General features: G+C 29.9%; 2 protein-coding genes across 2 annotated transcripts in view; both read left to right on the forward strand.

The window, feature by feature from the left end:
* Positions 1-21,491, forward strand: part of LOC139425318 (uncharacterized) — a 55,119-nt gene extending 33,628 nt beyond the window's left edge. The window contains exon 2 of the mRNA XM_071179304.1: positions 18,798-21,491. Within this exon, the coding sequence (XP_071035405.1) occupies positions 18,798-20,786 (1,989 nt within the window). The 3' untranslated portion in view covers positions 20,787-21,491. The remainder of the gene's footprint in view (positions 1-18,797) is intronic.
* Positions 21,492-22,068: 577 nt separating this feature from the next.
* Positions 22,069-25,500, forward strand: part of LOC107440194 (uncharacterized) — a 40,516-nt gene continuing 37,084 nt past the window's right edge. The window contains exon 1 of the mRNA XM_071179238.1: positions 22,069-22,128. Within this exon, the coding sequence (XP_071035339.1) occupies positions 22,069-22,128 (60 nt within the window). The remainder of the gene's footprint in view (positions 22,129-25,500) is intronic.

Below are 25,500 nucleotides of genomic sequence, written 5' to 3' on the forward strand. Positions count from 1 at the left end.
TGTGCAGCTCTAGTGCGACGTAAATTAACTACAACAACAACATATTGTCTCGTTCTTTAATTTTTTCTTAATCTCGTTATCTGTTTTTTCAATTCATGCTTGTGTTAGCCAGATATTTTTAAGACCTTATAGTATCTAATGTTAATTAATACTGATCAATTGTTTATTTTAGAATTTTTCGTCCATATGTAATACGGATATTTATTATATTTTAGACGTATATAATGATAATATAAACATAATACTCAGTATATAGTATTTTCCATTTTAAACTGATGATAAAATCCCAAATGTGGAAAAATGAGGTGCTTAAAGTATCGTGACAAGGAAAGGCCTCATTCTTTGACAATTTCGGTCGACAATTTCATGCGAAACAATGATTTTTTGGGAAACTAATTTTTCCCTGCCTTTTCAGTATTTAATGAAATATAAATTTAATTTATAGCTTAGTAGTACCTTATTTTCATATAAATTAACTTGAAATATCTTTTGTCCCATGTAAATATTTATTTGCATTTAAGGACACTGGATTAAAGTGAAGTAAATTTTAATTATTCACTCTTTAACTTAATAAACTTTGTAAATTTTTCTGTAATTTATTCTGAAAATACGGAATCTAATAAAATTCAGAGTTTACTTCCCCAAAGGAATTCAAGTTCTTTTTAATTCGCTCCTAACCAATGCAATATGTTTATTTGTTTTGAAATATTTTTAATTAGTTCATTCAATTAACTCAATTTAATTGCTGTCAGTATAATCACAAAAGCGTTTTACTTAGAGATAGTGAGTTTTATTCATGTCATTTCATTTAAATTTTTATAATTGCGCATTAGTTTAATAAAAATTATAGCAGAAAGTAACTATATAGAGGAAATGATATTTTAATTATAATCAATCTATATTTGAAAAATAAAGGTCATAACTAAAATCATTGTCACATCTGTTGTTTCAGAACATTTCAGCCGAACATCCTTTTCATTCTAATAATGGAAAAGTTATTATAGGAAAAATTATGATATATAGCACCCTTTATTTGCAGAGGAATGTTTGAAAAGATTTGTTCTCGAACAATTTTGTCTACCGAAAATTATCAGAAAGAGAATAAGACATTTTTTATAGCCAAGTACCTTATGCTTCTTCCTGTTTTATTTATTTCGAATTAATTATAGAATTTTTCAATTCTTAATTTTTGATGTTTTGCATTTGTCCTTAGTGCATAATTTCAAAGGATAGGATTGTTTTAGGAGATAATTTATCCTATTCATGGAATAAAGAAGCTGCGAGAGAGCCCAAACTTCTTTTCTGCTTAGTATTAACTTTCGACACTAGAATCTCCCAAACACAATAGTCTAAAAGATTTAGATCCGGTGAAGAAGGGGGCCAATCTTCTTGCTTTTTAATCTTCCGGCAATTGACATGGGGCCATGCCAGTGTTGTTTTAGGTGTGATGGTGCAGAAATATCCAATTCGTTTTGGGATACAATCTGTCAGCATGTGACAATAAATGTGTGACAATTACTTCCTTTTGTAATATTCAACATTAATTTTTTACCCCGTTATCGATGAATTCCAGAGGAAATTTTCCGATATTTGACACTACAGCCTTAGCCAGTATATAATTCTTGTTCTGAAAGCGTTGTACAGTTCGAGCACTTTCAGGTATATCACTGAAGCTTGCTGAATATACAATACAATGTTTAGCATTATACCTTTGTTCTGTTCAAAATACTTTCTTATCAGAAAAGATTATTCTGTAAACACTTTTTAAAGCTTGCAATTTCAGCAATACCTTACAGATTTGCAAACTTGTTAATTTTTGTACAGTTGTCAAACCTAGAACTTATCTTTTGCGATTATGGCAAAGACCCAGATCTTCATTTAATATAACTTGCAGAGTTCTTCGACTCACGTTCTGCAGCCATTTTGTTAGCAAAACGATGTGGATTTCTTCGTATTTTTACACGAATTCTTTTAATGCGCTCTTTTAGCCCGAAGAGCGATTGCATCATGACCACCCTCCATCCATGACAATGGGCTCACCTAGGTTTTCATGGATTCTCGCCCAGGAACAATGTTTTCATGGGGCACATTAGGACCCATAATCCTCATAGAACAATCCCTGACGCCTGTAAGCTACTTGAACATAGTTGCAGACTAGGTTCACCCATTCATGGCAGCAGTTTTTCCTGCGGGGGATGGTGTTTACCTTACCAACAGGATAATGCACCATTTCATAAGGGTCGAATTGTCGAGGAATATTCCAGTGACTTTCAAGTCATGTCTTGGCCCCCATATTCACCTGACCTTAATCCAATCGAGCATTTGTGGTCCTACTTGGAAAACCAAATTCGTGCTACCCCCTCGCAATGTGAGGGAATTGCAGGACCAGTTGGTGAGCTCTTGGTACCAGATACCTCAGACTACCTATCAGCACCTTGTGGAGTAAATGCCACGGCGGGTGCTAGCAGTTTTGAGGACTAAAGGTGGTCCTACATGTTATTAGCAGGGTGGTCATAATGTAATGTAGGAATTGTTACCAAATGATTAAAATAAATTTATATTTTTGTGCAGTGTTACAGAATTTAGTAGCAGCCCTGTGAAAAATATTCTATCGATATGCTAAGAACGTCCTCATTAGAGTTTTTTCTGAAGTGAAAATAATTCATGAATGGTGTGAGTGAGCGTGAGTTTGGTGAATTCACCCATTAAAGAGTATATGAAAGATCGATTCTGTGTTGAAATGAAATTAATTGCTCCATCACGGAATGTTTTTGATTGTTCGACTTAAATTCCGAAGAGATATGACACAACCGCTTTTACAGTACACATTTCTTTAATTTTTTAAATTAGACTAATCCCTGTTTGATTTATGTTCGTACCACTACTACTCAGAATTTACCTTTGGAATAAGTTATTCATAGACTTTCCGTAAATACACAAATACATATTCAGTATTCGGAGACAGCAGTTTTAATTCTTTTTTTTTCTATAACTTGTGAAATGTATGCTGACAAAGGAAAAAGTTAGGAATAGAAAATACTTCATGACAAAAAAATAGGTAAAAATGGAAATTTGGGCTAAGCCAAAAATTTTAAAGGTTGAGGTAAATTCTGGTTGATCTTGATGGAAAAAACTCGTTTCTCTCCATTTTTTTTTTTTTACTAAAACTAAATCTAAAATTAAAACATAGCTCTAAATTTTTATATCACCTGTGCAACAAAATCATAGAATAATTCGTTTGTTTTTATGAACTGTTTGTTTTTAAAATTTAATTTCTGATCTATTTATAGCTCAGTTCAAGCTTTTCTTTACCAATACAATAATAGAAAGTTCTTTGGTTTTACATGTATCATCGTTTTATATGATATAAATTATAACACATATTTTAAACTTTTCGTAACCGATTGTTATAATGGGAGAGTTGGGTATAGAATTTTGGATAAGTCCAATACTATAAAGTAAAATTTTAAAAATATGTTAAAGTTCCTCAATGCAATTCCTTTTCGCAACAGTTTTTTAACCATAAAAAAATGAGCGGAAAAAAATTTCATTTAAAATCACTGAAATCACTGAAAATCTGGTAGAAAGAAAAAATCATAGATATTTTGCGTTATGAATGAAGGAAAAAAATAAGAAAACTACACATTTTCTAATAAATTTTCTGATAACGCAATAAAATATGACAAATCTATCTTTTTACGGATTACTCAAATGGAAATTTCTTTCCCAAAAACATATTAAATATCTTCGCATTCAAATGATATGAAAATTTCAAACGAAAAATGTGGTCTTCATGGAATGAATTTAAACTTATAAATATACTAAAAATTGTATTCTGAATAAAACAGACGTATACTTTTTTTCCATGAATACAAATTTCGTATTATAGAAAATGTTTCAATGTAAACTTTTTATAAGTTTTTATATAGCAAGTGGAAAAATTATTGAATGTAATTGTTATAAGTTAATTATTTAATATTTTACTAAATTTAATATTTTACTAAATTTAAAATTTTATAAATTTAATATTTTACTAAATTTAATAATTTACTAAATTCATTTTAATTATTTAATTATTACTTAAACTTAATATTACTAAATTTAAATATTACTAAATATAAATACAAAAAAAATGGTCAGAGACTATAGTCGCATTAATTATTGGTTTTTGTAATTTATATTTTTAAAACTAATTCGTCTCTTCCTAAATACGGCGATTTAATAATTTGTCGAATTCAAAATTCATCGAATCAGCAATTCACTGATTTCTTCATTCATTTTACTGGCATCTTGATACCTTTCTTCTCCGCCCTCGTTGTTGTTGTTGACGTATGCCTGTTTTAGACAGAGGGGGTGCGATTGTTCTTGTTTTCCAGTTGCGCCATCTATGGGCAAGAATGTGACTTCTGCCACACCGTACGTCACACCCGTTTATAGGGCGAACCCATTCATACATCCATTCATTCATCCACAGATCATAATTTTGACCTGAATCAGAGAACGATCGATCTCTAATCCAGTACCCCCAGAGGTATTGATTTGTTATGGGAACATGGAGGGCTTTTGTGACTCGACAGATTTAACGTGTATCAGTCACTTTACTACATGGGGAGTCTTCGCCCTCAGGGGTTCGAACCCATGAACTCTCGGACATGGGGCCAGCGCCCTACCGACCAGGCTACGTCGGCCCTCCACCCTCGTTAATTCTGACATTTCAACATTCCTTCCCTTTTTTTTTTCTCTTTAAACAATTCCTTAATGCATTTATTAACTCGCTATGTCACAAAGAAAATATATCATTCTGTAAATCAATTATATCAATTATGGTCTTCGAACTATAAAAACGATTCGGTCTCGAACTGTTCGGTCCAAAACTATATCATTATGTAAATCAATTATGGTTTTCGTATTGTAGATTTTATTTTATTTTATAACTGGCATTGAACAGTTGACCGAATATTGAGTTTATGACTATCAGTGTTCAACTGCGTAGCTTTGTAATTCGAACCCACCCAGAAGACAAGAGCACTCTTGAATAGGGATGAGATGCCCATAGTAGAAAATTTTTGATGGAGCTAACCCAGATTTGCGTTACATGGCAAAGGGATTTTAATTCATGATCCATCTAAAACTGAGGATATTTTATGCAAGCACTGAGGTTGGTGCGGATCTGTGCAGAATTCTTATCAATCAGCCACCGCTGGGATTTGAAGCTGGGCCGCCTCATTGGAAAGCGAACGCTCTATCCCCTGAGTCGAAGTGACTCTCATAATAATGATTGTCAGTGATGCATCGTTTCATCTTACTTCGCTTTTTTCTTTCCTCGTGTTATTTATACGTGCACTCTTTCACTCATTAACTGTTTTTTCTCTCATTACTCTCGTATTATGGATTAACTCTTTCATTCACTCACTCTCATATTCTTTATTTTATTCACTATCTTAATCAATATTTATTTTATAAGATGTAATCATTCGATAATTTAAATGAAAAGGAGGATCACTATTGTTATCTCTTGCTGAAATATTAAATGATGATGCCTTATATATCCTCTCTGCAGATTGAAAACGTTTTAAAACAAACGTCAGCATATCATAAAAAGAGTTAACATACGTAATTTTCTTCTCATTTTGCTTATTTAACAAGTTAATAATTGTGTTTATTAATTTTGGAAAATCAAGATGAAAAAGATAAATGTAGCAGCTTTGATATAAATATATTAATTTCATGCAAGAAAAAATCAGTCATAATAAATTAGGTAATGTTAAGACACAATATTTTTCTCTACTTTTGTTATGAAATTTTGAAGAATTATTTTAAAGCTTGATACAAAAAAAAAATAATAATAATAACGTCATATTTATTGCGCACGCTAAGGAATAGAAAGCTTACTTTCTTAAAAAGTAATTCAAATTTTTCTGCCCCCTAGGATAAGTGTTTGAAATTGCCATCTGGTAAATTTAAATTAAGTACGTAGGATACTATTTTTAAAAACATTGCTCTAATTATTTTGTAAGAATATAATCATAAATTATATTAAGTTTTATTTACAAATTAATGTTGCTCTTTTCATAAATGCTAACTTTCCCAGTATGAAAAGTTTGATTTACACTTTGAAATGGAAGCTTGCAAAAATAATAAGCACAAACCCTTGTCTAACGCATCTATGAGGTAAACTGAATGTATTCTTTAATTATCTTCTTCTATACTTTGAATTCTTTATAATTTTTTCTTCAATTACATTTTTTATCTTAAAAAACTGCATTAAATGTAGAAAACATTAGAATTTGTGATTATTTTGCAAATCTAATAAAAGTATTTAAACACCCTTCTTTCGATAAAACCCTAAGAACTTCAAATATCCTTAAAATCCCTTTTTAAAATCAATTCCCAATCACTTTCCTGATGGATTTTCACAATGAATGATAACCTAAATCCAATAAATAAATTTAAAAAATGAAATCAGAGTAAGGATTAATAATGTCAAATCCTTAATTTTGGAAAGTATTTAGATTTTATCTGAACATTAAAATTACTTCACTTTTGAATTATTTTTAATACTTTAATTTTGAATTTTTCAATTATTAATTTAATTTCCTCTTTTTTTTAGACAGTGAAATAGTTCTTTTTTTATTAATTAAATTATCTTAAACTGCTCCTACATCGTTAACATAATCGTTAATTTTAATACGGATAATAAAAAGTACGTCTAAACAAGATATATATGTACTATGCGGAAAAAAATGGACCACTTAAAAAATTACTTACGATAATTATTATAGGTAATTTGAGATATAATAAATACCTTCTCAAACAGCAAATGCTTTTATAAAGTTCGATTAATTAATCGATGTTTATAATTAATCAATTTCGAAAAATTAATGATATTCATATAATTTATCTAAAAATATTTTTTAAACAAAGCAGAATAATTATAAACATGGTGCTGATCTGTTTTTAATCCAATGCTATATAATCAACTAGAACAACTATATAAACAACCAGATTTCCATCATTAAGAATCGTTTCGAACTCCTTGAAACTATGATCAATAATTTCGTCATGTTTTTCCAGCAAATCTTGACGAAAATGATATCCAAAGTGTCATTGGAAGAAAAAATTTGCCTGTCTGACTGAGATAGTGATATTGTGAACTTTTTTAAAATATAAGTTAGAGACAAAAAAATATCAATCAGAGAGAAATCCCCAAGGGGGCGATAGCGAATAAAGCTGGCCGAACTCTTTTCAAGATATTAACTATCGCAATAATAAAATGCATATTCGAATGTTAATTTAAATCGATCTCTCGTTTCAGTTCTAAATCAGCCATTAAAATGTTAAATTAAAAATGTTTGTGACATGCTGAGTTATACAAGAGATCTTGGAATTTATAAATTAAAAGATAGAATTTTTATTTGAGTTATTAAATTTAATCTTTTTGTTCTAGGTTTTTAAAAACAAATTATTTCAGTTTATGTTTAAAATTAAATACTCTTATGTTAAACTAACCCTTTTAAGCTAATCAGGATGAATTGCTTGTGACTTATTTCAGGAAAGAAATTGATGTTTTCGAAATCTAAACCTTAGTAATTACTTAAAAATAAGCAAAATAAATTCCATATATCACTTTTTAACCTAAAAACATTTTATGTTAAAAAAATGTCAACCCGATTGGAAAGTGCTACTTCAATTACTTTCCTTGCTTTGTGTTATATGCATCACGTTTATTTCTTCTTTATTTTCACAAGAAAACAGACATATTGAATTTTATGTTTTGAAATATTTTATTCATTAAGGAAATCACTTTTTGCATATTGAGGTAATGTCTTTTCAAAAAAAATATTATAACAAGAAAAGGCACAAAAAAATTCAAAAGGAAATTTATGACCTCACGCAAAGTAGGCCAGACTTTTGAATTACGAAAGAGAGAAAAAAGGAAAAAAAATCACTTTTCAAAATTTTGAAATTTGTATTTATTATTATTTCCATGACTTATAGGTAGACATGTATGTTTTCATAAATAATAGAGATTCATACAAACTATCAAATTTGTAAATTTTGTAAAAGTTTGAAATTTGAAAAAAAAAAAGAATTAAAACTTTTTAAACGTTGAATGTAGAGCATTTCACCAAACCGATTATGATATTTCAATGTTAATTCTGTGGGAAAATGTCAGATTCTCAAATCGGGAGCTGATTCACTAAATCAGGAACAGAGTTTCAAGCAATTCATTTTATTTGATTTATATAGTTTAAATTTGGGTGAGTGTATTTGAAATCTTGCAGAACTTTATTAGTAAGTGTAGAAGCAGTGATCATCAATTGAATTTTAGTGGTAGTTCAAGTAGCATCATTGTATCATAAAGCATACTTTTGGCTGTTTGAGATATATTTCAATGTGGACATCAAGTAGGGATATTTATTTTAGAGAAATAAAGAAAATAGTTTAAGAAAAACTGATTTATTAAGTAAATATTAAATTAAACATGGTCACATTAAAAAAATATAAAAATAAGGAAAGGAAAGCCCCTAAAGAGATCAGCATAAACATTCTCTTAAATCGCGAATTTCTGTTAAGATTGATACTCAACGGTTGGGACTGGGAGGCTTCAAAAGGCCCTCCAATCTTCACACCTGTAATTCTAAATTAAAAATGAATAAATTGTTCCCAACGGACAATTAGGAACATGGGAAGAAATCTATGGTTGGCGATTTATCGAAAGATAACATAGCCAAAAATAGAGCCAACCTTCCATATACAATATTAAGTTTGAAAATAATTTGGCGAAGGCAAATTGTCAGAAAGACTGATAGAATTAGTATAACCATGTAACTGAAACGTTTTTGTGATAACAAATTAAAAATAAAGAGTAATAAATAGATTTTTGTTTACGATTTTGTCGCGACAGTGAATGAATGAGTCTTACAATAGTGTTGAAATAAAAGGTTAGAAGTTACATTGATTGTTAAGAAAAGGATCAAATATTTTATATTCCCTTTTTATGAAATGTAATAAAAATTAAATAATTGGTTTAATTTAATTAAACTTTGGTTAAGAGTGATTAATAAAACTAAGTTTAAGAAATTAAAGAAATTTTAAAAGCTTGGAAATATGTAATGCCTATTGTGGCATCATCACAGAAAGTGAAATTTTTCCCAGAACTGACATCTTTATATTGAATTACCTCTTACATGGAGAAACATATTCTGCTAAACATATTAGTTAAAGAAATCCTAATTCTTGTTAATAAAAGTAAAATATACTGCATTTAAACTGTTCGTTTGGTAATTTTTCCATTTATATGGAAATTCCAGTTTTCAAAATCATAGTTAATCTTACTACCACACATTCAGTAATTAATACAAAACTGAAAAGTAAATTTAACCGAATAAATGCATTTTATGCTCTGCTGATTTTGCTGTTCTTATGACTCTGCAAATTTTTGCACATTTACCAAATTTTACCACATATAACCAGATCATATTTATTGTTAATTTTACCAAAATCATTATCAAAGATTGGTGGAATTTTTCTATATTCTGGTATTTTTGATCATACTTTTTTTTTCAGAATGGTATTGTTTTTCAGAAAGGTACTTTTTCAAGTTTTTGGAATTTCTTCCATTTTTTTTTAAATCTGATAAGTTTAATGAGGTGGCTTATTATTGTTTAGCTCTGAGCCTTGTGGTCATCTCTATTGAACAGCTTAAACGTTTTTAATTAAATCTTAAATACATATTTATGGTTGTACAATTAAAAAATACACCAAAAGGACATAGAAAAAGTTTTTCAGCTATATAAATCATCGAAATAACCAATTCAATAATTTTTAAGCATGCATGTTTTGTGATAGTATTTTGCGGTTAATTCATAGAAACTATCCATATTTTATCTTTCGTCATAATTAAAAAACATTTATTAAAGGAAAAATAGTTTAGCAGTTTAATAATTTTGTTAGGGAAACTTGCACTTAGAGTTCCTGAATCACTAAAATCTGTGCAAGTTTACAAAATGCTTATATAAATTGAAAACGATTTAAAACAATGTTGAAACCGTGGAAAAATAATCGGTATTCTTGAAAAAACACTCACCTAACAAATTTTAAAACTATTTTTGATCAATATGTGTAAAATACTGGGTAAATAACACGTCATAATTTAAGAATTATCATGAAAAATAAGGTAAACAATAATTTTTTTCTAATTTGAACTTAACAAAAAGCAGGATTATTTAAATAATTATGAGAAAACTGAGAAAATTCGGAATTTTTCACTTAATTTTTTGACAAAATGCAAACTAAAATGCCGAAAAAATGCGATTTATAGCAATAACAAAAAATTAATTAAGTAAAAAACCGAGTAGTTTCTTGACTAGGTAAAAACTCAGTTATTAAAATTAAAAGTTATCACTTATAGAGCTGATTTAATATATATTAAGGATCTGCTAATCAATATACTATACTAAAAAATGTCGATTTTTTTTATATATTACGAAAACTATGTTAAAATTATGTTCTCACTTTATGTCTTGAATAAGTATAAAATTCGACACAATAAATATCAAAAAATATCGACAGCAATATATATCGATGAATATCGACACACAATATCCATCAAAATATATTTTGACACTCAATAAATATTAACAAATTATAAACATCGATAAACGATATGTATCGGCAATATTGTGATCTAATTCGTAAACCCTACATCCGCAAAGAAGAATGAAGAAAACATTTTCCTTCCATAACAGATCTTTCACCTCATTAACAAAATGTCAAGCAAATTCTTGTCTATTTTGCAACTCAATAATACTTTCAACCTATAAGTTCAAGTTAAACTCAAAAAGCCGATTGCTAGTTCTTGCAGATAGTAATCAGCTTTTAACATGGAAAAGTTTCGTAACATAAACCTCTAAGAATCGGTAGATTCTTCTGCTAAATAGGCCTTTAAAACTTTAATTTACGAAACGTTTAAATCTGCATAAGCTGTCAATACAATGATTCAGTAACTAGCAAGGGTATAAACAATGTATCATCTACTTTGTGTGCTTAAAACATTTAGCATGTTAAGATGTGATTACACAACGCAAACAATTTATTTAAACCGTTGAAAACGATTAAGGGAAAGGGAAAGTTTTAAAACAATGTCTCATCTTAAGTTCCGTATTGAGTGACTTCGACCTCCTGACCTTGCAGTGATGAGAAGTTTAAATTCACCCAAATCACAGAGAATGGAACACAATTCTTCCTTTCAGAGAGTATTCTCTAATCTCTGATAGCATCACTCTCATTTTTCATTTTCGTCTGTACATTTTAGTTGCCTTAGATCTTGCAGTGCAATAAAATGATATTTGTTCGAATATGAAAAGGAATAATAAGCATTTAATTATTTTCCTAGAAATTCCTCTGACATTTGACGTAAATCTTTTTCAGATTAGTTTTGATTCATATTTTGTGAAATTTGTCATTAAAGTTTGCGATATGCAAAGATAGGCACATCATTATGTATTTTAAAACTGAATACACATTGAAAAAAAATTTACATTAAAAAGTGTTGCTCTCAATGATTGTTAAAATAAATTTATGTTTGAACTATCATGACTATTAAAATAATTTAAAAATTTATAAGAGCGCAATGTTCAATTACAATCAGTGACAAAATATGTATNCTAAACACATATTTTTTTTTGTTTGCTGTCAAAAATAAAAGAAGTGTATTGATAAAACTTAATGTTTTAAGTATATGCATGTCTTAAACATTCTAAGTGAAATTTTTAATAAAATATTTTTCTAAATCAGTATTCTCAAAATATATTACAGGTTTTAATTACTATTGGTGGTTATAGTTACTGATAATGTCTTTCATGATAACTGTTATGTATTAAGTAATACAGTCAATTGTTGATAATATATATGCTCTATAACTTGTATATTGTGTATGTAATCGAACATTATGCTCTTATGCATTAAACAAGACGAAATCGTGTTGTGCTGCCATCTGTCGAACAGTTAGAAGGTTGCGTATTCGTTGTCATCCTTGTAGAGGGAGTGTGGCAGAGATGTTCTTTTGCGCAACTGGATTTAAATACGGTAAACACTTATAATATAACCCTTATAATATAACACTTAAAATAATTACACCGGTAAAAAATTATAATTTCCGATAAACACTTATTATATGAAAGTAAAAAAATTATCAATATTTATACCGTATATTTTTCTTTTATTAAACAGAATTATGCTGTTTTCTTTTTGCCAGAAATGCCATTAGCATTTAGTATGGTACATTTGCCAGAAATTTTCAACCTGTGCTTTCATAACAATTTTAAATGATTAGCTCTATAGATTTAATTTTAATTTCATTGTATTAAATATAAGAAAGTATTCGACGAACAATAACTTCCTTGCCTAGATAACGATTCCGGACGCGAAAAAATATCTAAGTCAGTAAAAAGAGTATAATTCAGTACAATTAAATTATACTTTTTATGTATGAAAAACTAATGACCTCAAACCTTCTCCCAAACCAACTAGAATTGTTCTTGTTCAATTCAGCTTATTAAAATACATTCAAAACAATATCTCATTTTTTAAACATCGTCTCATTTTTATCAGAAACAATATATCTTTTACTTTAGTTTCTTTCCTTGAATGAGAGCCATTTTGAACCAAACTCTATCAAAACAAAAATAGAAAAATATGCTCATGTTATTACCTAAAAATTTGCTTTTATTTATTCAGATCACAAACTAGTCTAAATACCTCAAGCTTAAGCCAGTAATGAAGACTTAGAGATTAAATGTTTTTTTTTTCCATTCTTAGATGAGTTTGGTGGTTATGAAAATCAACATTTTCAAATAGTGAAAAATTGGTTCAGAAAAGAATTACTCACTACTTTTCCTAAGCCTCTAAAAATCTATCAGAATTGCTTGGAACCAGGACTGAAAATCTCTTGTTTTCTAATGAGTGCTTTTAATAGTAGGTCAGTGTTTTTAACTTGAAATGGCGCTTCTGTCGACATTTATTTTTCCTTTCAAGTCACTCTATAAATAAGCAAAGATCTTATCGGAACACCACCTTCAATACATACGTTTTCCAGATCCATTTCCACGCGGTAAAAAACTCCGAACCAAATTACAGAGCAAATTATCATCACTTAGGTTGAGCTGTACTTTTTATTGTAAAATCCATTTTTACCGCAAAATTTTACGGGACAAAAAACTGTCGCATCGTGTATTTTTGTGTATTAGTATTTACTGTAAAATCCTTGAATCACTGTAATTAAATCAGAGCACGGTCCCGCCTCCGCAAGGGACATCCAGGGAATACAGATAACTCAAAGTGTGCGCTCCTAACTACTCAACCATGAGATAGACTCAAGGAAAGGATAGCATAGCGAATGATGGTTGCAACACTTGTCAGACAAAGGTTGTCAGTCAATTTGGGTCAAGGGGAACACGGGTATGAAATATCGTCCTGGGTACCGCGCGTGCAGAGCAGCAACCATGTCACCCAAAGTTCCCTGCCCCGATTGAAAGGCCGTAAAGTAATTTATTGAAAAAGCAAAAATAGTTTACAGTATTTGAAGAAGTATAATAAGAGACAAAGTTAATACGTTGTAATAAAACTACAATGTGCATTATTAGCATATTTACAAAAAAAAACATGCAATAGGAAGAAAACATGTAATAGTAAGCAAAACTCCTGCATTCAAAGTTAGTAGTACAAACCCAATTAGATAATTCACTGTCCAAAGATGTGGCTGGCTAACAAAGGAAAAGATTACGAAAATGCTGAAATTTCGAAGCTTGGTATTTAGAAATACATTCGTAGGAACCACTTTACACATCAAGATCAGAAAGTCATTTCATTCGAGAAAAACAAAATGTGTAAAACATTCATATAAGTCAAAAGCATAATAAGAAACAAAGCTACGAAATACTGTAAATAAATAAATATTGCAGTCCAAACTGAGGTATAAAATTTTACTGTAAAATTATTTTTACGGATGCTGCACTCAGGGTGCCAGCACTTTTTACCGTAATTTGATCCTGAATTTCTTACAGAGTAAAGTGTATTTAAAAATACAAGCATGGTAAGAGTTGTAAAGCATTAATAAATAGCTAATATTTTGAATAAATGCCTCAGATTATTCTTAAATGAAAATTTTGAGTCGGGTCTCCCATTTTAAACCTTTCAACAATGAGCATAAATTTGTGTTATAACTTATTCCAAAGTGCTAAAAGAATTTAATATTTAAGTGGTCTTTAAAAGTTATAGATTTTAGTAAACCGTATAATTTTTCTGTTTCTTTTAGTTTTGTTCAGTTATAATAGAAAATATATATAGAAAAGCATCATGGAAAATATTATAGAAGTAATAGAAAAGTATATATAGTATATAATAGAAAAGCACTCTTCTCTATTACATATTAGAAACATTATTTAAGAAAACTTAATTAATATTTATATCAGCATAATGTTTTTTTACCATTTATTAAATAATAACTGTTACTATCAAATCTTATTTATTGAAGCATGTCTTCTTATTTTCTACCCATTATTTTCTACGTCTTAAGCGTGATATCAAGATAAATTAATAAAGAATATTTGTGTGCAAAACAGCGATATTATAATCATGCAATTTATGTATGATTATGACATTTAAAAGCATTTAACTGTACATAAGGCATATTTAAGAATCAATTAAACTTAAATTAGAATTAATGTGTATTGCCTAACGAAGTTTTACTTTATTTCGACAGAATAAAGATATTGAATTTTAAATGACGAAAAAGAGGACAAATTATTCATTAAATTTTAATAGTATTACATAAAGAAGATAATTACTTAATAAATTTAATACAAAATAAAATAACAGACATAGAAATATCAACGTATATTAATTATAATTATTTATTAAAATTTGAATATTTACTAATCTCATAGGATTTGATGTAATTTCTTCATATAAGTTTTATACAAATATATTAAAATAGAGTATAATTACTTTAATAAAAGTATGCAGGAGACATTCAAATTAATTATCACTGTTTACTCTTTAAATGTGTCCATTTTTTAAAACTCAAAAATTAAATAAATTTGGAAATTGGATTGCTAGAGGTAAATAATTACAGAACTTAAATATTTTAATCAAATTTGTGTTCTTCTCTCAAATATAAATATATAATTTTTTAAAACATTTCTGATATGAAAATCTATTTTTAATTGTGAGTAAAATAATTAATAGCAAATATTTATTTTTCACATTATTTTTTTTTATTTTAAGAAAAGCTAATTTTACCTTTATTTATAATTTGAATAAAATTCGATAAGTTAAGGTACATATTTAAAACATCTAAGTTAAGTACCTCGAGGCAATATTTGTAATTGCATTTTCTACACATAATAAAAAAAATTCTAAAGCTTCAATATCAAGCCTATTTTTTTTATGTTTTTCTAAAAAAAATTCTAAAATAGTAATTCAAAATTATTATGTAATGCGTCGAAAATGAGTTTTATTAAACAGTTTTTTTCTGCATTATTACGATGAATTTATATTAAAGCAAGTAATGGAGCGATAAATTAGCAAGTCATAAAAAATATTTATTTATAACAGCTTAAATGATTTCGTTTTAGAGTAGCAATGAGTACAAGTAAATTGCGAATCTAACGAATGTTTTTTTCATTTATTCTGAACGCTGAAATAATTTTTTTCTTTTTTAGTGAATTAATTTGAAATATTTATTTCATTTTCATTAACAAACAAAAAAAAGAAGCACAAAATCATTATTTTCGTAATTCTTTATAATATTGTATCTTGATGATTTTAATTTTTCCTTTTTTACACAAAAAGCAAAAATTTAAATAACTCAAAAATTTTGCGAAAAATACATTAAACATTTGCAAATTAATAAAAAATTTTAAGGATGTTATACATTTCAGAAGGAAAAATTTTTTTTTGTAATATATACATAGATTCAAGATACATCGTATATTGTACTTTGAACTATTGGGTGTTACTTCCTGCATAACACTGATTTTGAGTTTTGCTTTTTATTAAACGTGTTAATTGATAGGATTATTTAGATATCCATGCAATAAAAATTTACTTTTCGTGTAGCTTAAATAAACTTATATAAATCAATTACTCATAAATATAATGACAAAGAATATATAATTGGAAATTTATAGCTTTAACATGAACCTAAATATTTTTTACATACTAACAGTTTCAAAGTTTGTCGAAAAATCTATTTGTGCTAACTGGATCTGATGCATTTTTGATAAGTCCAAGTACAGCAGCCATTCACTTGTTATTTACTGACCTAAAGAACTATTTTTCGTAAGAGATTGATATTTTGTCCTAAACAGAATGACATTTTGGTACTTATCAGCCCTAGTTTTATTTTAAAATGCAAATCTATTGGGATTTATTTTCATATCAAACCAATTGAAAAGAAATGACTCAGCAACTAAAAGATCAAAAATGAAACACAAAATATTTAATTATTTTTATCCCTTCTATTATCTAAATTAAGATAAATAGATATCTGATTTAAAAAGAGTATTTGTATCTGATAATCAGTTGTATTAGCATCAGTTTGAAACTGGGACCAAACAGTTTTTAAAAACCAATTTTTATTACAAAGCACCCATTTTAATTTCAAATCAATTACTGATTCATATGTTTTTATAATTAAAAAAATTATCCCCCACCCCACAAAAACAAAGTAGCAATCATTCATCGATTTTCTTCTAATGTGTGAATGAATATTATGATAATCTGTATTTTGTATGTTTATCAATATCTGTGCTAACCAGGTCGCAAAATAACAATTACAGTATTATAAGACATAATCTTGAACAGAAATGTCTAAGGGTAAAAAATATATAATAATAAAACCAATTTTCATCCGACCGAGATTTTTCTTAGAGAGATTATAAGAAAGTGCAAGATTTAGCCCCCGCAGAATTTTGACGCACGGAAACTGAAAAGGATATTTTCGCGAGAACAGGAATTACGTTTTTATATATACACTGGTTATCATAAATTAAGGAAAATTCACAAAAATCGCGATAACTCAAGAAATTACACATGGAATTTTATGAAACTTACCCACAATATACAACACATAGTAAGGTATTAAACAACATAAAAAGAAATTATCAGACATTAATAGTAGTATAGAAATTAGCACATGTATAAAATAAACAAATTGGAAGTATCGGTTTGCAATAGAAAAAGTACCTTTAATATGGAATATGATTGCCTCTAGAAGCAATACAGCACAAACAGCGATGTGTGATGCTTTCAATTATGCGGTCTATCAGTTCAATAGGAAGTGAGAGCCATTGCTCTTGTAAAGCAGTTGCAAGCGTGGCAAGGGTCTGAGGGGGCGGATTGATGGCAGATACACGCCTCCCTAGAGCATCCCAAACGTGCTCGATAGGATTCAAGTCCGGGGATCGAGCTGGCCACTCCATGCGAGTAATTGTTTCCTGTTGAAGATAATCATCAACAATGCGAGCTCTGTGTGGTCTTGCATTATCGTCCTGTAACAGGAAGCAATCACCAATTGCCCCGGCATATGGGCGCACATAAGCATCAAGGATGTTGTCTCGATAAACCTGAGCATTCACGGTTCCCCTTGGAAAGACATGGAGGTATGTGCGCCCTCCTAAGGATATGCCTCCCCAAACACAGACACTGCCTCTTCCGTATGCATCTCTTTCACGGATGTTTGATGGATGATAACGGGTCCCAGGTTCTCTCCATATCAAATAACGTCTACTGTCACTTTCTAGACTAAACCTGGACTCATCCGTAAAGAGAACAGGCCTCCATTGATCTGACGTCCAGTGGACATGTTGTCGGGCCCACTGCAAACGGTCTCTCCTATGGCGTGATGTGAGCGGCACGCAAATGGCTGGTCGTCTCGCATACAGACCACCTTCGTGGAGCCTTCTGCGCACAGTTGACGTTGACACCAACCTTCCGGTGGCTGCAGCAAGAGAGGATCTAAGATGTGTCGGAGTAGCGGTTCTATTCCTGCGTGCACTTAATGTCAAATATCGGTCATCGGCACTGGTCGTAACAGTTGGCCGTCCTTGACTGAACCTCCTAGATGCCGAATCTGTGGTTTGAAATTGCCTCCAAAGTCTATGAACCACAGATGGACTCACATTTAGCCATCTGGCCACTTCTGATTGACTCTGCCCTGCCTCTAGTCTCCCGATGGCTCTCCATCGTAGTTCTTCAGGCAAATGATGCCTAGAGGTCATTATTACGAATTGGCTATCTCAGATTTTCAATGTCGCAATCACAGTAAAATTTGTGTGCTTTCTCTCAAACTTGGACTTTTATGCTCCAGGCAGATGACGTAAGCCGAGTGCAGCGCCACTAATTTGCATATTGCAATTTTACTCAGCTACTCTTAGTGGACAACATATGCAAATTTTGCACGGTTTGGCTTACTTTTGAAAGAGTTATCGCTATTTTTGTGATTTTTCCTTAATTTATGATAACCAGTGTATATATTGAAGCTCACTCACCTAATAAAAAAACAAAATAAATAAAAAGTTAAACGTTTATACGTAACTCTATTAAGGGACTACATAAAACAAATTCCTTAATGCAATTAAACTAATTTTATAGCATATTAATTTCATAATAAACATTAAAACTTTATATTAATGTCTAGAAATTATTACTACCTTCAATGCAAATTTTATCAGGATATTTTTGTTTAAGTTTATTTTTATAATGTTCCATACTGATTTACACAATTTTTCCAGAGGCTGATTATCCTTCTTTTATTTCTATCATACGTCGAAGGGTTATGCATTCAAGCCGTGAAAATACAAGAAAACTGCTCAAATTCGGAAAAAAGGATACGAAAAAAGAGAGCATTAGATGAATCAGATGTTATTAATCGCTTCGAAATGGAAAGAGTATCTCCTCTTTATGATATCATTAGACAATTTCCTCCATTTGAAGATGATTGGATACCACCCGCCTTTACTAATTTGCCATCACTGTTCACAAACATCCCATCACCTCCAACAATACTTCCACTGGATATTCCACCTACATTCAAAATTGATGTAACCAAAGATGGACATCATGTGGTCAGCGAAAGTGGGAGACGAAATGGTCCCAACTCAGCTTTGAACTGGTGGTATGCAGTAAATTCGTATTCAAACGTGAGTGAGTACAACTATACAAATAACTACAGGTACCCCAAACCTATTATCAGCCATCGAATTGAGCTTAAAACGCAGTCTCCTCGAAAGTCAGATGAAGACCACGTGTTTAACAAAGTGCTAGGTTCAAGCACTGGCCACGGAAGTTCCATAGATGAAGTGTTCCTGAAATTAGAAACCACGCCAAGAATGATTTCTACTACAGCGCCAGCTCCTGTTACTCAGAAACCAAACATAACTACACGATATATTCTGTTGCAATCCGGAAGGATTGTTCAGATCAATGTTACTTCTGTTTCTGCTCCTCTCAAACAAACTTCTACAAATGGTAGAAACCCCAATTTACCACCAGTCTTTTTTGGCAGTCGGATAAGAAATAAAAACTCGTCTACAACTATAGGTCCTAAAGTTCAAAATAGAGCTGATAATAGCCCCATTACAAACCTAAATCGAGAATTAGTAAACCGAAATCAACAATCAGAATTAAACAAAAATAGAGCAGAGAAACTAACTGTCAGTCAAAAATTCCAAACTCGAGTTGACAATAGTCAAAATGCAAACCTAAATCGAGAATTAGTAAACCAAAAACAGCTACCAAACCTTAATAAAAACAGAGCAGAGAAACTAATAGAAGTAACTATTAAACAGCCAGAAGCTCTAACTAAGGAGCATGCACCCATGCGAGAAACAACAACAGCATCTACATTTAAAAATGCAATAAAACCAGACATAACAAAATCTACGACTCCATTAAAAACAATGGCTCTGACGACAAAAATCCCTTCTACAAGTAGGCCAATAGACGTAAGAACTATATTTTTGGCTCCAGCTTCAACAATACCCACCACTACTGATAGAACTATTGTCTCAACTAAATCGATAGCAACCACAACAACTAGAGCTTTGGTGTCAGCTAGGACAGTACCTGTCACTACGATTAGTGCTATAGTCTCAACAAGGCCAATACCTACTATCACAGCTAGAGAAGTGACTCCAATAAAAACAGTAGCGACTACAGCTAAAAGTAGTATAATCTCAAGTACAATAGCTCCTTATGCCACAAAAAGTACTACTTTGTCCGTTTTGACTGGTAGGAGAGAAACATTACCCCCTAAGAACATAATCGAAACTATTTTTAATGTCTTGCAACCAGGTACATCTAAATTCCCATTTCTTGTCGTCAACTTTGACCCGGCAAAAGTTAATTCACCAGTGACAAAAAGTTTTAGTGCTGAACTGAAAGAAGCACCCGCAAGTAGCACTTTCGCTGGTGTTAATATTTTCCCCACTGCACCTAGAGAAACAACTGCTAAAAGCACATTCTATTCCGTGCCTAGGGAAACACCTGCTAGAAACTATTTGCATGCTACACCATTTCAAAGAAAAGATGATAAAGCAAAATATTTTACTAGTAAGATAGAGTACGAAAAGGAAGATTCAAATAAACCTAAAATATTACAGTACAGCTTTACGACACCAATAAAGAAGCCAAATGTTTTGCAAACTCAAAAAATTCCATCAAAAGTTCCCACATCATCAATTATTGAATCTACGAGTGGAAATCAAAATAGCGGTAAGTAAATATTAAGAAATATTGTTGTTATAAAAATTTTTATTTTGATTGAATTTAATTTTATTCTTGTGGGATAAAAATGTATTTGCATTTTAATAGCATCACCATTTTCAGGTTTCTTTATGTATATTGTTTTAAATACCATTAAAAGCTGGTCAGCTTTTTGCATAGATTTCTTTTTACTGAACTGATATATTAAGAATTTTTGGCATGGTGGTATACAAAAAGTCTCATTTTAATTGCGTATAAATGCGTGCCCGAGATATACCGGGCTTGACGCCAGGAGGGTTAAAAGCTATAAATACTATAAAACTGATGTAACCTAAAATTTAACTTCAGAAACGTTTTACTTATTTTTTATATACTGATTGATTAACTAGCTAATTTGCAGACTTACTAATAAACAAATCGAATTATGGCCAAAAACTTTCACGCCAAAGTTGCTTAAATATTAGAAGTTACTTCAGATTATAACTAGTCATGCCACAAATTAGGCAAATATTGATTATTTTTTTGAAGGAGTGCTGCTCTCGGGACGTTTTGAAAGTTTTATTTTTGTTTTTGTTGAAAATGACTTTAACTAATTACGTTAGTTAGTTAAAACTCTTATTAAATGAAATTAATTTGGAAAAATTGTAAGTAAGAGTACTTCTTTTAGAATAAGACTAAGACATTTTGGTGAAACAAAAAAAAAAAAAGAAAAATAAAAAAAACGTGAGCACACAGCAGCCCTAAGACATCGACTAATATCTATCAAATTTCACTCATTAACTTACTATACCTAAATGGTATTTTTTGGACCTCTTATAAGACGATGTAAAACACTTTGATGTATCGCCCCATCATAAATCGCAATACCCATTCAATAATTTCTCTATTCGCTTATATTTCAATATACTGATACGCGAAGTTTTTGTTTCGTTCATTCACTGATTCACCCATTTACTGATTTTTTTTAAATCTTTGATTCATAAAGAAGAAAACATAAAAACAATCTTTAAAAACAGTTGAAAGGCAAAAATATTTTAGTTCAATAACTATTTATGTCGAAACTACGGTAATATGCCTAAAGTAATAGCCTAGAAAACAAATGTTTTTGGGAAATTTTTTAAACAAGCTACTAATACAGATTTGAAAAAAATAATTAAATAATGTGTTTTTGGATTATTATTAATTAATTAATTATAACTTATCCTTATTAATTATTTATCATTGAAATTATCATAACTATTTTTTATAAATAGCAGATATATGTAAAACGAAAAATATAAAACAGATGTAAAAAAGAACATGACTAGGAGCAGCCAGTATGTATGCGGCGAAATTGACGTCACAGTAGAACGTCAAGAAGTGATCCTTTCTGCCCGCTTGCAAAACGAAAGTTTGCCGAAAACCGAAAGTGAGCTTATTTCTTTCCTACAGTATGTCTGGTTTTTAGTTTCGGTTTTATTTGAATATTAGTTATTGGTGGTGACAACATTAATTTATGTTTTTGAATTTTGTGATGGCAACACTTAATATTTTCATTTTTCTGGCGAATATGACGTATAGTATGACGTCACGTGTTATTGATGTATGAATCTATAACGTAATTAATTAATTTATTAATGAACCTATTACATAATTACATTAAAGAGTTAAACATAATTAAGATTCTGAAATCGGCAGACATTTTTGATAGCGCCTAATATTTAGTTTTGTTGTTATTCAAGAACTCCTATGTTGTATTAATATTTAAGAAAGATAAATTTATGTTTGTTTATGAAAAAAAATTAACTTATCTTTTTAAAATTGGAATAAATAATTATATGGCTACAGTATCTATTCAATTATATTTTACAAAAAATAAATCTATTAATAGATATGTTCCCTTTTTAAAGTTATTGTTTTATTAACTGTCATAATTTAATAATAGTATTAAAATATTATACTTAATTTTAAATCTTATAAAAAATATTTAAATTATTCATTTTGATTTTATGCTCGAGAAAAAAATAAAAGTCTATATACGTATTTATATTATGTATTCAATTACACTTTAAATTTCAGTTTTCATACTTTAAAAATAAATTAAGTGTTTATCTTTATTATTTTGTTAAATAAATAATAAATTGTAGTATTTAACAAAATAATATATGTATTCTTCGCTTTAAAATAATTCATTTGTAATTTTACAAATTTGAAGAGTAATTTTGATTGTAATTTTAAAGAACATAAAATTAAATGTATAATTGAATGCATCATATAAATATAGCGATATTTATTTTCTAGTAGGAAATAAAATCAGAATAAATAATTCAAATATTTTTTTTTCATAAGATTTAAAAACAAGTGTAATATTTTAATATTATTATTAAATTACGATAGTTAATAAAATTATAAGTTTAAAAGGGAAACAAATTTATTAAAAAAAATTTTTTAGTAAATTCTGATTGAAAAGGTTCTGCAGATATATTATTATTTAATCCAATTTTATAATTATAAAATTTAAAAAAACTTCATAAACAAATATAAAATATTCTTTCTTAAATATCTGTATTAATATGACATTGAAGTTCCTGAAGAATTGCAAAACTAAATATTAGGAGTTACTAAAATTATCTACCAATTTCAGAACCCTAATTACGTTTAATTCTTTAGTGTAATTATGGAATAGATTTATTAACAAATTATTTACGTGATAGATTCATATATCAATAACACGTGACGTTATAGTATACAAATTTTCACCACAGCAGTGAAACTAATAAGTGTTGCCACCACAAAATTCTAAAGCATAAATTAGTGTTGCCACCAGCAAATAAAATGAAATGGAAACTAAGAAAAAGACCTATAGTAGGGAAGAAATAAGCCCACTTCCGGTTTACAACAAACTTTCGCCCTACGTGCAGGCAGAAGTAAACACCTCTTGACGTACAACTGTGACGTCACTTCCGCCGTATATATATATATCGGCTACTACGACTAACAAGTCAAACGAATATATTATTTTACATTATATGAACAAAAGAACAAATGTTCAAAGATTTTCATCATTTGATAACTAATTAATCTTTATTAAGACCAATCATTAGAAACTTTTAAAAAATTGTGGGAAATAGTTTGCTCTTCATTTTTTAATTTTTAAAATGCTAAAAAATCGTTAAAATGAAGTGATCCATTTGAAGTTTTTCTATGAACCGTATTCTTCCTATGAACAGCGTGAAAGAACTAAAAAGCCAGTTTTGTAGACTAGTTATAATATTTGTTTAAATTAAACAAATACATTTTAACCGAAAGGTTTTGTGAAGCCAGGATACAAGAAAACTTTGTTCTTGGCAAAGCACTTCGGATAATTATTTTATCCACTTTCAGATTATAAAACACAACGTTAACGATCTATGTTGTTCATATACGCAGGGTGTCCCAAAACGACCGCATAAACTCAGCACAGCTAAATTCCTCGTTGGGAGTACATTAAAACTGCGCAAAGAAGCGTTCCTGTACGATCCATAGTTTACGAGAAAAATACGAAAAACTAAGTATGACTTCACTGCCTAAACTTAACTAAACTCACCGGCGCGACAGCCCATGAAGGCCAAGGCCTACTGTGCCCATCTCAGTTTTCTTGACCTTGGACTCTGGGGTGCAGGAGCAGATGTTCCGGTCAGGTGGTCAGCCGAACGCGGAACCCCCAGTGTTTAGTTCCCAAGCATGCTGGATACTCATTTATCGACCCACTAAAGGGATGAAAGGCTGAGTCGATCTTGCTCGGCCCGAGGATCGAACCAGGGACCTGTGGCACGTCAGCGCGAAGCGCTACCGCTCAGCCACCGGGCGTCATGACGTCACTGCCGGTGCAAAAAAGAAAGAAAAAAACTTTATTGGACATATCAACAACAGTATTTGCATATCTTTCAAGACGATAATGTTTAAAACGTTCACCGCGCATATTCTGCTTTAAATTATGCATAGTATACTGCTGTTGATACGTTCAATAAAGTGTTTTCTCTTGCACCGGCAGTGACGTCATACTTTGTTTTTCGTATTTTTTTCGCAAACTATGGATCGTACAGGAACGCTTCTTTGGGCAGTTTTTATGTACTCCCAACGCCGAATCTAGCTGTGCAGAGTTTATGAGTTCGTTTTGGGGCACCCTGTATAAAGGAGTTCTACAAACATAAAAAGAATTAAATAAATCCTATTCAAAATTTATACATACAAAATTGTAAACATACTATATCAATTATCAATATATAATTTCTGCAATAAGACTTACACATTTGTAATATATTTTTATTACTTAAGCGGTACAATAATAAAAAAACTCGAACAAAGGTTAGAAATTAGCGAATTTCCTTTAAACTAGTGGGCTGCGCCCCCTGATCGCTAACGCTCGTAAACCCCCGAAACTTGCTACGCAATCTTATATGGTTTGCTTCGCTTGCTACTTACTTAGGTACATTGCAAATGCACAAAATTCTAAGAATTCAAAACAATCATTCAAATCCATATAAAAACTTTTTTTTTAAAAAATTGCATCTTTCTAATAAATACTAAGTCATTAAAATAAATTTGAATTCAAATAAATGACATGTAATTCGTTAAACCTATTAGAAATGTGCTATAGTATAATTCGCGATATAAATCAAAAATCGTCAAATAAATTCGTAATATATAAATTCGTGAAAAAAAGCGCTTTCGACAAAATACTAAAATAGAGATCTATCGACAAAGACTACT

This window comes from Parasteatoda tepidariorum, chromosome 3 (assembly GCF_043381705.1).
Source record: "Parasteatoda tepidariorum isolate YZ-2023 chromosome 3, CAS_Ptep_4.0, whole genome shotgun sequence".
In the NCBI taxonomy this organism is placed as follows: Eukaryota; Metazoa; Arthropoda; class Arachnida; order Araneae; family Theridiidae; genus Parasteatoda; species Parasteatoda tepidariorum.